Source organism: Narcine bancroftii, chromosome 2, assembly GCF_036971445.1.
Source record: "Narcine bancroftii isolate sNarBan1 chromosome 2, sNarBan1.hap1, whole genome shotgun sequence".
Taxonomy (NCBI): Eukaryota; Metazoa; Chordata; class Chondrichthyes; order Torpediniformes; family Narcinidae; genus Narcine; species Narcine bancroftii.
Window position 1 is genome coordinate 148,422,028 of NC_091470.1, and position 16,732 is coordinate 148,438,759.

Below are 16,732 nucleotides of genomic sequence, written 5' to 3' on the forward strand. Positions count from 1 at the left end.
GACCAAGCAGCACAGAAATCTTAACAAGTAAATCAATTATAAAATGATTTGCCGGCCAGTTCAGTAATACAACTGGCTGGCACCACTTAACCACCTTGAAGGGCTGCAGACTCCAGGGGAGCAGGGGACTGGTGAAGGGCACCAGAAACAGGGATAAACACTCCCAGTTGAGAAGGAGAAGCATAGGAAACTACCCTATTATTGTGACAGTGGACCAGTAGGGGGTTCAGTGGCTAAAGGACCCACACAGGATCCTGGACACTGGCTGATGGGAACCAGGATTCAGATCTGGGATCGAGAGGGTGCTGAGGGCAAGAAGGGCTCCTGAAGGGTCTTGGGCACTGGAGGCGTCCTGATCAGAGTTTTGCATCTAGAGCTCGGATTGCCACAGATAGAACAGTGGTCTATGAGGAGGTGAATTCACAGAAACACAGTGTCTCTGAAGGGACTCTCTTTTGCTTCTCTTTCTCTTACTGTAAGAGGCACAGGGCAAAGCTAATGATAACTCTTTGTCTACCTTACGGCAGGCTAAATTAAATTTTTGTGTATTATTACATTTTCTGTTTTATTACATGATAATGAAAGAATCTTGAATCTTTAAGATGCAAGAGTAATCAAGACTACCGTATTTCGATAATATAATGTGTAAATACATATAACACGCACACACATATAACACGCAGAAAATCATAAATTGTGTAAAAATATTTCCATATAATCCGCACATGCATATTCCACAAGGGTGTAGTATTCTAAATTCCGACTGACAAATCAATTTGCATTTAAATGGGACATGAGACAAAGCACATACCAGTATCTACTACAGTTAATCTCCAGCAATCAACTTCCCCCAGAGGTGGCAATTACTTATTATATATGATATCCTGCTGCAACACGTTAACAAGCTTTGGAGAGGAATTCAATTAAATCGATTGAAGACAGGTTAAGCAGGATTTAAATTCTAATGTTGTAGAGGCACTTGATATGTTAATCTCCTCCCTCAGCAACTGGTCTGGGCAATTAACATTGATGAGGTGCAGTGCCCTAGACAGAATGTCCTGTTTATAGGAATATTATGCATTCAGTACAAAGAGATATTCCCAAAATCAAAATTTCCCATGCCCACTATAAATTGTGTGCCTTCTTTTATTGCCACTATTACATTCACATGGCCGCTATAACATTCCCACTCTCGCTATAAATTGCTGGCACATCTTTCCCATGGCTGCTATAAATTGTGCATGTTCTTTCAATGCTGCTATTATAATCCCACACCTGTTATAAATTGTGCGCTTTCTTTCAACATGTAAAAATATTCTCGTATCGCGTGCACATGCATATAATGCATGGAGGGGGTGTCTGATTTATAAAATACACATATAACACGCACGTTATATGTGCAAAAATATGATACTTGGAGGAAAACCACTCTCATGGAGAACAGAGAAACCTCAGACACACAGCTCAGCTATTTCCCTCAAAGAGCTGCTGCCTCAAAACTCCAGAAATTGGGATTCAATACTCATCTTCAGTGCTGCCTGTGTATGCCCTTTGTGGCTACATAGGTTTCCTCTCTACAATTTCCAGCAATGCATTCCTTGCCTGAATCAGCCTGGTCGTGATAGCTCTACCACCAAAACTTGAGTTTGCAGAAAAAGTTGTTATCTGGCATAACATGGACTTGACATGTGCCAATTAATCAAATATATCTGTAAACCTGATGACAGCATGGTGCACCCATTGAAATAGGACTTACCCATTAGTGAAGTGCCACAGCTAAGCAGACATTTATTCTTTATAACTTTTTAAAGTTATATAGAATAAACTTTATAAAGTTATATAGAATATGGATGGCACAGTTGGCATAGAGGTTAGCACAACACCTTTACAGTGCCAGCAATCGGGCAAGGGTTCGAATCCCATGCCTTCTGTAAGGCATTCTCCCCATGTCTACATGGGTTTTCCCATGGGGTCCAGTTTCCTCCCACCATTTTAAATGTACCGGGAGTTGTAGGTTAATTGGGAGTAAATTGGATGCTACAGACTTGTCGGCCGAAATGACCTGTTACTCGATGCTGAGGCAATCTCAGTTGCACAGTGCTGGTCCAGACTCAGTGGACAGATTCACCAGTCTTAAAATTGGAGGTTTTATAGAAGCTCTTGCCACTTTATTGGAGGAATGTGCACCGTGGAGCAGCTTCACCAGCAGGGGCTCAGTGAAAATGAAGAGCTTTCTAAACCAGCACTGGAATCAAGGGGTGGGGGTACCCAGGTAAACCTTGCACTGCCACTGACATCGGATGTGGATAATCTTTCCCATTTTATGTTCAAAAACATGGTCAAAGAGGTGGAACACACCCTGAGAATGCAAAGGAGCCAGATCCACTTCACCATAGCAAGAAATAAAAGGTTACAGGTAAAATGCTGATAAATGAGATGAGATTGAATGGGCATTTGAAGGCCATGAGCATGGTAGGCCAATGGCCTGTTTCTATGCTGTTTAACTCTATTCAGACCTATACAGGATGGGAACTTCTGAACTCGTGGGAGAAAATGTTAGGTTAGGATCTTGGCCATTTATGTTCTGACGACCATGGATGAAACAAACAAAAAATTAGCAATGAATAAAGGGGCAGAATTGGAGGAGTGTGCAGAGGTCAGATTTTCAGAGTAGGAGGAGATTGCTGAGAAAGGGAGGGTTGAGGCAGTGGACTAATTTGAAAGCAAGGATTACTTCTGGTTAGGTACTTACACATCTTGTTTCACTTGCTCCCGTAATTTCCTCAGACTCTTCTGTGCTCCAGCTCTCAAATTTTCAAGGATATTTTCAAAGTATTTGCTTTCACTGAAGTTTAACTGGATAAAGTACATAATTTATTATTTGTTTCAGATGTTGCTAGTTGGATCAGGAATCCCATTCATCTACAAGTTGCAGAACTATGTGAATAGTGGAGACCATCTGGCTCCCATCAATGAAATATAACCTTGCATCAATATTGAAGGATCAAAATTGACAAACAGTAGTCACCTTTTGACAGAAATATGGTAAGGATAGAATTATGTGTAAATCTTTTCTTATAACCTTGCTACATATATTATGAAATATCATGTATAATAAAAAAAGATTAGTTACAAAGTGATGAACTCTTTCTTTTGATACAAAGCAGTTATGACATTCATTGAAGCAAGCATCTTTTATTCACTGCATAAGATTTTAATTGTCTATTTACATTGACATAATTCCAAAAAACTTTTCTAGCAATGGAAAAACATGGTCTGTTTCCCAGGGCAGTGCTACAGGCAAATAAATACGCCAGGTATGGAGTGTACAAAAGAGTGTGGCATAAAATTGAAATGCAAAACTAAAGGAATTAAATCAGTTTAAATAAATCAGTCTTTTATAAACAGCTTGGAAAACAAAGTGATTGAGAAGGATAACAACTGCCCATTTGTTAAAACTAAATCTGAAGGCAATGAAACAATGTCTTGTAAAGAACCTGTGAAAAGAAGTGCTCTGACATTTTTCCATTCAGTTCCAGTCAGGAACTGTAGACAGAGCTCACAGTAGTCATGTCATTGCCACGCTTGCTACTGGAAAAAAAATCAATGTTTAAAAAAAAACTCACTACAAGGCAGCAGAGAAAGCTGCCGTGAACAGAGGCAAAATGCAGAGGAGGGAAGACAGTTTACTTCTGTGTTTGGGCACTTGGCTCCATGATTCAAATGGCCCTAATCTATTAAAAGTGGGAACTCAGCCGATCTCACGGTGTCCATAGGAGGTAACGATATATTACCAATGTTTTGGGCCTGAGCACTTCCTCAAGATGGGAGCCAGCCAAGATGTAATAATCACCATGTGCAATTTAGAAATAATATGAATAAAGACTCTGCCAGTGAAGAGGGGTCTGGTCATTCAACATAATAACAAGCATGGTGGTGTACTAATTATCTGATGATAGAACAGACAAACCATAATCTATTCAATTATATCTATGCCTGGATTTCTTAAAGAGTAGTTCTTGGAAAAGGGCTGCATCCTCTGTGGATCTAGTCCATAATCAATTTTACTTACATGCACATACTCCTGATCCAACCTGGGATTATCTTCTTCAAGTATATAGTCTGGATATCCAATTTGCTCTTTAATTGCCATAGCCTTTGATATATACAAATAGAAAGAGATGCTCACAATAATTAGCAAGAGCTTGGGACAATATTTTTACCCATCCACATCCTTATACACATTATGGATTTTTCCAAAAGTTTGGTGCAGCCACTGGGATGACCCAATGAGCTTCAGTACATAAATAAACGTCAAAGACTAATTGGGAATCATTGAGGTACCATTATTCCAGTAAAATGTATTTACTATATCAATGAAGAGACCTTTAGTCTTTGTCAGAAGTTAAACCATGATTAAAAGAAACTGGCCTTTTCTTGTGCTTTCTGCTTGGAAGCAGGATCCATCCATTCTAAGTCATCCAGTGTTTCAATGAACACTTCTCGGATTTTATCAATTAAATCCTTCACCTGAGGAAGAGAAATATGTGCAGTGAAAGATGCCAATAATGGCACAATCCATGAGATGACAAACATCACATCAAATAGCCCCTTAATAAAACTGTGGCTGATTTGAACCTCACTTACCTCTGGGTAAGTGATTAAACACTTCAGTGGATTCATCACAAAAGCCAAACTGACATCCTAATGCTGCATTGAGGGAGTGTGGCATTGTTGGAGATATCATCCTTTGGAATAATGCCAATAAAAAGCTGCTCAATTTGCCACATCAACTCTGTTTCTCTTTCCACTAATGCTGCCTGACTAACCGAATGATTTCAACAATCTTCTGTTTCTTTCTTGTTTATTTATTTTGGAGGAATATTCAGAATCAGAATTTATTGTCATGAACAAGTCATGAAATTCGTTGTTTTGCAACAGCGCGACAGTGCAAATATTGCTATAAATTACATTAAAAAAATAAATAAATTAGTGCAAAAATAAGAAAAAGTGAGGTAGTGCCTGTGGTTCATCATCCATTCAGAAATATGACGGCAGAGGGGAAAAAGCTGTCATTGTTCCATTGGGTGTTTGTCTTAAGGCTCCTGTACCTCTGTCCCGATGGTAGCAGTGTGAAGAGAGCATGGATAGGGTGGTGGGGGTCCTTGAGGAGAGAGGCTAATTTCTTAAGACACCATCTCTTGTAAATGTCCTCAATGAAGTGATGCCCATGATGGCACTGTCATTATTCTTGTCCTGTGCATTGGCACTCCATACCAAACAGTGATGCAACCAGTCAGAATGCTCTCTATGGTACACCTGTAGAAATTTGCAAGAGTTTTTGGTGACATACCAAATCTCCTCATTAAGTACAGCCACTAGCAAGCCTTCTTCGTGATTACATCGACATGAAGGTCCCAGTACATCTTTAGAGATATTGACTCCTAGGAACTTCAAGTTCTTAACCATATCCACTGCTGATTTCTCAATGAGGACTTGTTCCTGTTTCCTGATTTTCCCCCTCTTAAAAGTCCACGTCCACAATATTACAGATGACTTAGTGGGCTTAAAGATAAATTAGCACCCAATGCATGATGAGGCGAATCTCAGGCTGCTATGGGACACAAGGGAGGAGATTGAAGGGGCTCAGCAATTTTTAAATCTCTGGCCACACAAGAGGTTACAGAGAACTGCTGGACAATGAATGTTTCTTCCTTATCAATAACCCCAGGATGATGTGGTTAACAAAAGTGGTAAGGAAATTATTAGAAAGCATTCTGATGCATAGAATTAATTTGCATTTGGAGAGGTGGAGATTAATCAAGGATAACCATTTGGGCTTCTTTAAAGGGAGATGATGTCTGATGAATTTGATATTATTGTTTAACAGTGACAAATTATGTCAATAAGGATAAACCATTTGGTGCAGTTTACATGGATTGCAGTTGGATGTCTTATATGCATATCTGGGCCTAAAGATAAAAGCAAAGGAATCCAGGGCAGGATAATCTTGAATGAACAAAAAGAAGCTAGAAAAACTTCCACTATGTGTCTATCGACCTCTACCACCTTTATTCTCTCCGGTACCCTGTCACCTCTTGAAGGACATTATGAGGTACTCAGATAGGGCAGGAAATGAGAAAATATTCCTCTTATCAGAGAGGTCATGCGTTTAAGGTAAGACATAGGACAGTAAAAGTGAATATCAGGAAGAACTTTTTCAGCTGGAGGCCATATGACATCCTGAACCCATAGTGGTGGTGGAGGCAAGCACTTCGACAACATTAGAGATGGATACTTCATGACCAGCATGGACATGGTGGGCTTAAAGTTGTTACCTTGCTGTACAACCCTATTTGAAGAGATGCTAGGATTTTTTTCCAATATCTCAACCAACATATGCCCCTCAACCGACACTATCAAAGATAGGCAGGTAGATTATTTTTGTTTTACTGGCATTGAAGAACTTGTTCCCCACAGTTGAACTTGGGAATGTGCATTTGCTTTACATGCTACATACCATTCTCTTGCTCTCGCCAGCAAATGCCTCCCTGACATAAAGAGCTCCCACTGCGTTTTCCATATTAGCGTTGATGTAGCTGGCACATTCACGCCAGCGAGCTTCTTCAACGGTGGTACCATACAATGCCTGTGGTTATTCATCAAAAACAATGCAACGGTTATATTCATAAAATGAATTGCTGCATTTTGCATAGTGTTTTGAAATGATTTAATGTAATAAGTTACTGCATAAATTTATAAACATAAAGCACAAGGATTAGCTAGCCAATCTTATCTAATTTAGTTAGGGTGGCCAGTAAAAATTCATAAATAGCATCCTTGTGTATTTAAAGAGGCTACTTTTTTAGAAAAATATTATTCATGGTTACAGGCCCTTCTGGCCCATGAGTCTGCGCTGCACAAATATACCAATTAACCTACAAACCCCGTATGTTTTTGGAGTGTGGGAGGAAACCAGAGCACCTGGAAGAAACCCATGCAGACATGGGAGAACGTATACGCTCCTTACAGACAGCGCCAGATTCAAATCCACGTTGCACAAACTGCTACGTTAACTGTGTGGCCCTTGATTTCAGACTTATTTTGCATCTGAAAGTCATGGGTTCAAATCATTTGCAAGTATTATATAAGGCTTATTTCAATGACTACTTAGAGAGTGCAGCACTGTTAGAGATTGTTTATAGATCAGGTCTTAAACAATGGCAATGTTTAGGTCAATGCTAAAAATTACACAATGCCACTTCAAAAAAACTGCAAAGATTTCTTTATAATTTCTTCTGAAGGCCAGAAAGTTTATAATTTGTGCCTGTGAAATATTCCTGCTGCATGTAGAGATGTGTAATCAATTACTTAGCAATGTTTAGGATTAATGCAACACAATAAGATGTATTTATAACAGCTTTGAATCTTGTTCCACAGAACAAGCCTCATGATAAATAAAAATCGAAACTGAAAATATATTTCAAAATGGAGAACATATCTTAATAGGAAGCAATAGACTTGAAAATGTAAAAAATAACAGAATCTGGAAATGTAAAGCAAATGCAGAAAATGCTGGATATACAGTACTCAGCAGGTCAGACTGCATCTGTCGAAGTAAAACAGAGATTCTCTTTTTTTCCCCACAGGCAGCCAATCCTGCTGAGTATTTCCAGCATTTTCTGCACTGAAACTAGTCTTTATCATGGGGACACATGGGAGTCTGCAGAGCCTGGAATCTGGAGAAACAAATAACCTGCAGGAGGAAGTCAGTGGGCCAAGCAGCATCAGTGGCAGAAAGTCGTGATCAAGTTTTTTTTGGCCCAAAACATTGACAATTCTTTTTGTCCCACTGATGCTGCTTGGTTGTGTGTTGCAAGCACTTAGCATCACCTCCCATTGATTAAAATCTTTATCCTTCTCCCTTTAGAATCTTTTGCCCTTACCAAATCTGTGCTGACTGTCCCAATTCCTCTCTTTGCAAATATTGAGCAACACACATTGGCTCTGATTAACTTTAGTGATAAAGTAGAAATGGAGACCAAATTGGTCATTTCCCTTTGAAGCAGTGGCAAATGGGAGTGAAAGCAAGTTGGTGGGGCCAGTAGAGGAAACTGGTAAGAAAGTGGGTGGCTCAAATTAGTAGCAGTGGGTTAAATCAGTTACTTTAGCAATATGGAAGATACTTCAACCCCTGGTGAGAAGACAGATTTACAATGGAAATCTCTAAATCTTATTGCACATCTCAATTTTTTAAAAGTATTTCACAAAATTCTACCTAAAGGCTTCCAATTAAACAAGATAGTACTGATTTATGGTATACCAAGAATGGATAAAACAATCTACTGAAAGGAAGAGCAAATTAAGTTCTTGCTAAAGGAGTTACAATGACATTACTGAGTGGGATAGGCTTGGTGCAACTGTTTTTAGTTTAGATAAATCACTTGGACTTTGAAACAAAATGGAGTTTGTTAAATGATCAGGAGGAAGCAATGGAACTGAAGGAGGAAAATTATACATGGTAGAATGTGTAAGCAATCAAAGGTATGAAAGAATAATGGAAGCAAGCATGTTGAGAGAATAGCAAAAAGTGTTTTCCAATTGGAAAATTGCAACAGCTGAGAGTGAAATTGAAGTGGACCAAAGCTGGCAAGATTCAACACAAAGCATTGTGAAGCTGTACAGGGTGTGAATTGACAAAACTAATAGATTGTATAAACTTGGCAGTGATGTAATAAGGCCATGATCAGTTCAATCCTCTGGGTAGATTATATCTTGAGTAACTATGTCCAGCTCCAGCAAGGATGAGTAATGTGACTAATATTTCACATCAAAATTTATGAGGATAGATTAGACATTGTGCTTTGGAAAGCAGGCATTGAGAAAGTGATCTTGCAAAATAAATGAAAATTTAAAAATATACAGATATTGCTTGAACTGCTGAGCATTTCCAGTGTTTTTTTGTTTTCTTGTCGAAGCAAGGTGCCTTGGCTAGGTATGCGCTAGATACATTTCTGTTTCTGCATCTCTATACTGAGAAGGGGAAAGTAAAGCTAAACTGGGAACTGAACTAAAAAAATCTGTATTCCTTCTCTCCTGCAATCAAATCCAGATCTACACACCCATTGACTCCAAATATCATAAAGGTGGATTGAGAAATCCAGTCATTTAAAGAAACTGATCTCAGGATAGAGGAAAGCTGTTGAGTGAGCATACATGCTTTGTGTTGAAAGAGGAGCAAGGCCAGAATGAAAAAGCAAATCATTCACCAAGTCTTCATATTTTGAAGAACTTTGGGGATGGGAGATGATTAACAGTAAATGAAAACATATGTTAAAAGTTGAACATTCTCAAGGATTAAAACCTGGACATCATTTTGTGTTCTGGAGAAATGGTCTAGAAATAAATAGTTGAAGAATAACAACTGGCCATATTTGTAACAGGAATGGTTGAGTACTCTGTTGTTTAAAATTGTTTTTTTACTATGAGCAAATGCTCTTGATTATTGTTATTAGTTATCTCTGTGTGGGTTTGCTTATTGATAAAAGCCTGAAAGGAAAAAATCCACCATTCTTTTTGCAGTCTGTTTTCTTTTTTCCACTCTTTTACGGATCATTGTCCATCTCTAGCTTTCGGTTTGAACTCCAGTCTTTTCTGTTTCCTCTATCTCTCACAGTTTCTTTTGTTGTTTACTGATTCCTGGAAGAAATAGTGTGCAAGTTTTCCAAATTTGTTTACGATACAAAAATAGGTGGAACGACATGTGGTGAGGAGGAAACTATGACCCTGTAAAGCTATAATGAATGAGTGAGCAAAACATTGACAAATAGAGTTTAATATAGATAAATGTATGGTCATGCACTTTGGTAAGATAAAAGGCAGATTATGGTACAAATGGAAAAATATCGTGAGCATGCATTACTGAGGTGTTCCACTGCATAAATAAGCAGGCAATATTGAGCAAACAATATTGAGAAATGATCAGTCTGCATCTTTAATGAAAACTTAAATAGAAGAGGTGAGATGATATATATCAAGGGGGGGGGGGGGAAAGAAGCTGGGGGAGGGGGCCCAGAGGTTATATAGGCAGAAGGTGTGAGAGATGGAGAGACAGGTAGAAGGTCAAGTCGTTCAAAAGGTAAATGGAATTTTGGTCTTTGTTGCAAAGGGATTAGAGTTGGTTGCAATTATACAGGGCATTGATGAGGCTTTACCAGGAATACTGCAAACAGTTTTGGCCCCCTATCCAAAATAAAAATACATAGTAACATTGGAAGCAGAGGAGGTTCACCAGAGGGATAACAGAGTTGCCCTACAAAACTAAATATTTTGGGGCTGTATTCCTTAGATTTAGAAGAAGTTTTATTGCACCAAAATTCACACTTGCTGCAGCCAAACAGATAATTTGTCAACAAATAACTAAAGTTTACACTGATCTATCCCAGTATAGAAAGAGATAATAAATATGAGAGATCAAATTGTTCACTTATAATAAATGCAAGAAAATAGAGTTCAGTAAAGGAAATAGTGCAATGGTGACAGAGATCGACAGGTATTTGATTAGACAGGGCATCGAGGGCTATGGGGAGAAAGCCAGGGAGTGGGGCTGAGTGGGAGGATGGATCATCTCATGATTAGAATGGTGGCGCAGACTTGATGGGCCAATGGGCCTTCTTCTGCTCCTATATCTTGTGATGCAGACAGGTCTTTTGTAATCTCAGAGAAGTTAATGATTAAGGGGAGGTTCAACAGCCACATAACAGTTGGAAAAAAGATCATCTTGTTCAAACAAAATCCTGAGATGGAGGGGCGGGGGGGGGTGGGGAGGGGGGATGGTGTTGCCAGGATAGATATTTGGATTTTTCACGTGGAAATTATCAAACAAGATAAGGGGTCAATCATTAATGGGTATTCCTTTATTTTAAAACTAGTGCCCATTCTAGATTTCCCAGTCAGTGCAAACATCTTTTAGATTTTACCTTGTCAATCCTCATCATCTATGATTCTTCCAAACTCCAGAAAGTAGAGATCTAATCTGATTAATAATTCCTCATGAGAAAACCCTTTAGCCCCAAAAATCAAAATAGTAAAACTCTACAAATCTCTGGTGAGATGTGTTCAGTTCTGGTCACCTTGTTAAAGGAAAGATGTGGAAGTTATGGAGACAAGGAGAAGAGATTTACCAGGATGTTGCCTCGATTGGAAGCTGTCTTATGAGGCAAGGTTATCAGAGCTGTGACATTTCTCTTTGGAGCAAAGAAGGATGAGAGGAGACGTAATAGAGGTCAACAATATTCTGAGAGGCATAGATAAGGTGGACGGCCAGAGCCTTTCTCCCAGGGCAGGAATAGCAAATACCAGAGGACATCTCTGCAGAGTGAAAGGAAGAAAGTTTAGGGGAGCATCAGGGGTGTTTTTGTTTTAAACAGAGAGTTATGGGTACCAGGAATGCTTTGCCAGGGATGTTGATGGAGGGTAAAACATGAAGGGCATTTAAGAAACTCTTATACAGGCACATGGATGAAAGTAAAATAGAGGATTATGAGGTAGGAATATATTTATTGGTAGGAATATATAGATTGACACAACATTGAGGGCTGTAGGGCCTGTACTTTGCTGTAATATTCTATGTTCTTTGAACTGTCTTCAAGGCAAGTACGTTTCTCCTTAAAGACTCATCAATAGTCTGTAATCTGTCCCTCTTTTAATAAAGACTAGTAATTCATTAGATGTTCTAATTACTTGCCAAAAGGGTTGACTTCATTATTGTCTAGAGGCTCTGATATGTCTAGTCAAAGATGCCATGGAGTTTGGAGTTTTATTAGCAGCGCCAAAACCAAGGACAAACCTCAAAGGGGAGTGAGGTGGGAAATTGAGAGTTATGCAAATCAGGCACAAATGGAGATCAGGACAAAGATTGATTCATCTGTGATTTGACTTAATGATTGAATAGTCTCAATGAGCCTACACCTGGGGCTGATTTCATACAATGTTGCAAGAATTAAAATGGATCAACACAGAAATTGATTGATTCAGAGAATATTGCACTTTTTAAGGAGTATTGGATAAATATTTGAATTGTAAGAAAATAAAAAATGAGGTAAAATCTGGTTTAATATGATAAAGTCAGCATGGTTTTATTAATAGTGGATTAAATTACCTCTTTTGCTAACATATGTATATATTTTGCTACGGGGTTTCAAATAAATGCACTAAACCACGATCAGAGGCAAGAATCATCTGTTTCTCTGTACTTTTCCTGCTCTGGATATCTTACATATTTATTAGTAGGTTTGTGAAATGCAAGTTCATAGTTTAATTGGGTGCTGTAAATGACCTTATTGCAAGAGAAAAGTTAATTGGTACCCAAGAAAATATAGGTTATACAGAAACAAGCAGGGAATGAAATTTATTTGAATTGCTCTCAGAGCAATGGGGTGAATGGCCTAAGTCTGAAGGAAATATGATAAATGTCTGTCTCTTATTGCACATACATCTCTTTCCCATTCTATTTTTTTTAAAAACTTCTAATTTTTCATAAAAATCAAAAGCCAGGCTTCCTGGAAGCCACAGAAATAATAATAATATCTCCTGAGATACGAAACGTGGCTCGCTTGCCAAAATTTAGCTGACTTTCGAAACACACCAGGAGAATCCAAGCAACATCTCAGCTCTTGTGAGAGGCGGGACTGTGGGCAAGGACCTCTCTAACAGCCAGCAAACTTGGATTCTTCCCCATTGTGAATGAAATTTCTCTCTGTTAATCCTGCAAACTCTGGTATAGTTAACAATGATGAATATTATCAAGTATGATTCTGACGCTACTTCTTTCAATCGTGATGCCCAAAACGTCACTGGCAGATATGGAATCAAAAATTCATGCTCAAGATTCACATAATTCTCACTTGTATCTTTGGCACAATAAGTAAGGAATGAAGAATAAGAAACATTACAGTAAGTGCCATACTGACAAGAAACATCACTGGACAACGGAGATTTTGCTTCCTGAACTCTTTTAGGTGTATGTTGGGCCACTGATCATGAAAATCACTTTAAAACCTTCTAAAATTTAATCTATTTTGTGATTTCCTGTCATGTATTAAGTTTATTGCCTAAAGCAAGCTGTTTTGATCAGTCCAAGCATTGCCTGGGCATGCACTCAGTAAAGGTGCTATACAAATGTAGTCTTAGGCTAGGCCATGTTTAGCAGGATAGAATGCAGACAGTTTATAAAAGCAGCTCACATATGCAGATGCTGTGCATTACACTGATTATAGATGCATGTTGATGCACATGTTCTATTGTTCTTAACAATAGCATTTATTGTCTTAAGGAATATTCAATGCAGCAGAAATGTCTGGTCAATGTTGCAAAAGCTGTGATACATTCTGTTATGTTTGTGCTTAATGCTAAATAAAAGTTAATTTTATTTTTCCTTAACTTCCAATGTGATGCAGCATATCTGAAATTATCTTTGTGTTCAGCTTTAAGTTGTCTATCATAATCCCCAATTTTATTTCAGGAATAATTGTTGTCCAGTGTAGTCAGTAAAGCAAAACCCAAGAGAATGCCTTGAAAAATTCAATACCTTCCGATAATTTGCTCGGGAATCCTTGTATCGTCTGCTCAAATTGCTAACACGATCTATGATCAGCCGCCAGACCAGGTAGTTCTGAAGAGTGCTACAAACGTGAGAGTTAAAGAGTTTCAGAAGTCCAGCATAAAGGAGGCATTGAAACTGGCTGCTAACATTTCTTTCCATTTATCTTTTTTTCAGCATTATGTAACTTTATGAGGATAGATTATGGAAATTGGGTCTTGGGAGAAAGAAACTGTGCAAATTTGAAAAGTTCAAAAAATTGCAGGAAGATATCAAACAATCAAGCAGCATCTGTAGAAAATGAAATTTTAACTGACATTTCTTTCCACAAATACTGCTTAACTCGCTGAGTTCTTTGAGGATTTCTGCAAAAACCCAATGATTGGAGCTACCCAATCCAAGACTTCTGGGCAGACAGAATGTACCACACAAATTACAAGTCTTGACTAATGCTATATCTTACAGATGTGTCTATAGATAATATTTGATCCAATAATTTCCTAGATTGGTTCACAGTGGGGCTGAGAGTGTATTTTCTACAGTATTTCTTCCTCATTGTTTTTTTAGACATACAGTATGGTAACAGGCCCTTTCGACCCACAAGCCCGTGCCATCCAATTCCACCCAATTAACCTACAAATGCAGTATGGAGTTTTGAAACCAGAGCACCCAGAGGAAACACATGCAGACACAGGGAGAATGTATAAAGACCTTATAGACAGCACCAGATTCGAACCCGGATCATTGGCGCTGCAACAATATTGTGTGATAACCCCTAAACTAACTGTAAATCCTGGGATTTACCTTTTTGGATGATTTTGAAAGGATTCCCTTTGTGGTCTGAAAAGAGTTTTTTTTTGATTAATGTATTCAGCGAACTTGGTCTTAAAATATTATGTTCCTTGTTAAATTGTTTTTCTTTCTTTGTTGGGCAATGGATGTGCACTATTATGAATTTTGATCTCTTCCAAGGCCATTTTGGTGATGGTAGTTAAGCGAACCAGGAAATCAGAAATTTTTCACCTCCTCAAAAATAAAAGTGAGCATGCAGCACAAACAAATTTTAAACTCTGATACCTTTACCTCTTGGAATACTTAGGGAGAATATACTTAAGGTTCTGAAGATATGGAGTGCCATAGACTACAACTTCCTCTTCTGGATGGACTTCAATATCGACACTAGACATGACACCTTGAATGAACTGCATCCAGTTAAATCCCTGAGACACAATTAAAGTAATTAGCCCGTATCATTATGGTCATTGCGACTTCTCTAGCTGGAGCATAACAACTCTCACAAAACAGCACCAGGAAACCCCGCTTTGCATCCACTTTTAGACCCAGTCGACAATGTTTGAGAACAGCCTCAATATTGTGCATCCATGTCAACCGTGGGCTGTGTCAGTGTTGTCTACAGTCTTGCAGCAAGCAAGCCAAAAGTACTAGAGGCTCATTGCACGATTTTAGACTCTGTGATGCACACTGTTTTGCAACATACCCATAGGCCAGATCATGTTTTAAAAATGCTGATATTGGGATAAATTTTGGCAAGAAGGTAAAGCCAAACACCATACACAAATTGGAGTGGATAATAATGAATTTTTTCATTTTTAATTTAGACATGCAGCCCTCCTAACATATGAGCCGGTGCTGGCCAATGCCCGAATTAACCTACAGCTCCCATATGTTTTTTTTAAGGGTGGGATTAAAATGGAGCACCCAGAGGAAACTCACGCACACAGGGAGAATATACAAAACTCCTTTCAGACAGCGACAGAATTGAAAATGAGTCACTGTCGCTGGAAGAGCGCATTGAAGAGCTCTAGCAAATTATATCAATATAGAGATCTAGCTGCTGATGGCCGATATACATGTACAAAAGACGATTAGCTAATCCAAATGCTGCCAAAGCAGTAATTTTCACAGCATTAGAAAAAAATGTCATACTTAGCATCTGAAGGAGTGTTTACTTCAGAAAACAATGAATGAATTCAACCAAAAGAAAAATTACTTACATGGAGATCAAATCTTATTTGGAGCTGAGAAAGGGTCATTTTGTTGTAAATCTGTGTAACATCATGCCTTTCCTCTGGTGCTGCAGTAGCCTATGAAGATAGGAAATCTTATTGTCTGTGTGTAAAATACCTAAATTGTGCAATATGTACATTCAAATTGCTTTAATTCTGCAATCATGCATGGGTGTACCACCAATTGCTGCTTCCTCTATGTTACACACCACCTTGAAATATGGAATCCAAGGCCTTCATCTTTGGGCTTGAGCCTGTGACTCTCCAGCCCATAACTTCAGTATTTTAAATCATCCAAAGTTAAAGTGGATAGCCTCGTGGATGCTTTGTGGTCCTGAGGAAGTTGGCTAAACTGTAAGTAAAGCAAGGAGTCCAGAGGACCCCAAAATCCAGCAGCAATGGATGTGCACCACAACACAGGGTTACTTAAACAAAAGTAGTTTTAAATTATATTTGAACAAGAAAACACAATTGAACTTTAACTTATTACTTAATCTACTTACTTAACCTACCTAACCTACTTAATCCCCCTCTAAGCACAAGTGTGGGTAATGTACATTTAAGATTAGAAAAGTTATTTGGATCACAGTCCAATCTTACTGGTTGCAGGCAATTCTTATACTATGCACAGAAGTTAGCATTAATAAAGTTCACCAGTCTTTGTTGCTTAACAGACAAATGGTTACCACTCAGAGGGGTTCTTGCTGGTTTTCTGAGAGAGATTCCTTTTCCAGGACATCCGTAACTGATTACTTCTCAATCAGTCTTGCTGACGAAACTTGCCCCCTTCAGGGTTCTCCAGATGATCTTCTTTCTTTCAGGTCGCCTTTCACACTGCCAGTCTCCTCCTTTGACCAGGCAGCCTTGCAAAGTTTGCCAGCTTGTCCTTCTAGAATTGATTTCTGTCTCCTCTCTCTCTCTCTCTCTCTCTGTTTCACACCCCATCCCTCTCTGAGAGCAAAGATCATATGCTCTCCCAGGCAAGCTGTTGTCGATACTTTGTTGCCTCCTGCAAAAAGCATTCTGCAAAAGTCCTGCAAATATTCTGTTTTAAAATGTGTGTGTGTAAGCTGCTCTAACAATTCCTCCCAAATCACCTCTAAAT

The 16,732-nt window shown here is 38.6% G+C and overlaps 1 protein-coding gene across 3 annotated transcripts in view; it reads right to left on the reverse strand.

The window, feature by feature from the left end:
• The window catches only part of mmel1 (membrane metallo-endopeptidase-like 1), a 77,882-nt gene that overhangs the window by 15,043 nt on the left and 46,107 nt on the right, over positions 1-16,732 (reverse strand). For all 3 annotated transcript variants that reach the window (XM_069915302.1, XM_069915301.1, XM_069915300.1), the window contains 7 exons: positions 15,616-15,705; positions 14,684-14,820; positions 13,589-13,682; positions 6,521-6,649; positions 4,432-4,530; positions 4,073-4,156; positions 2,753-2,856 (listed from right to left, as the gene is read on the reverse strand). In XM_069915302.1, coding sequence (XP_069771403.1) covers positions 2,753-2,856; positions 4,073-4,156; positions 4,432-4,530; positions 6,521-6,649; positions 13,589-13,682; positions 14,684-14,820; positions 15,616-15,705 — 737 coding nt within the window. The remainder of the gene's footprint in view (positions 1-2,752; positions 2,857-4,072; positions 4,157-4,431; positions 4,531-6,520; positions 6,650-13,588; positions 13,683-14,683; positions 14,821-15,615; positions 15,706-16,732) is intronic.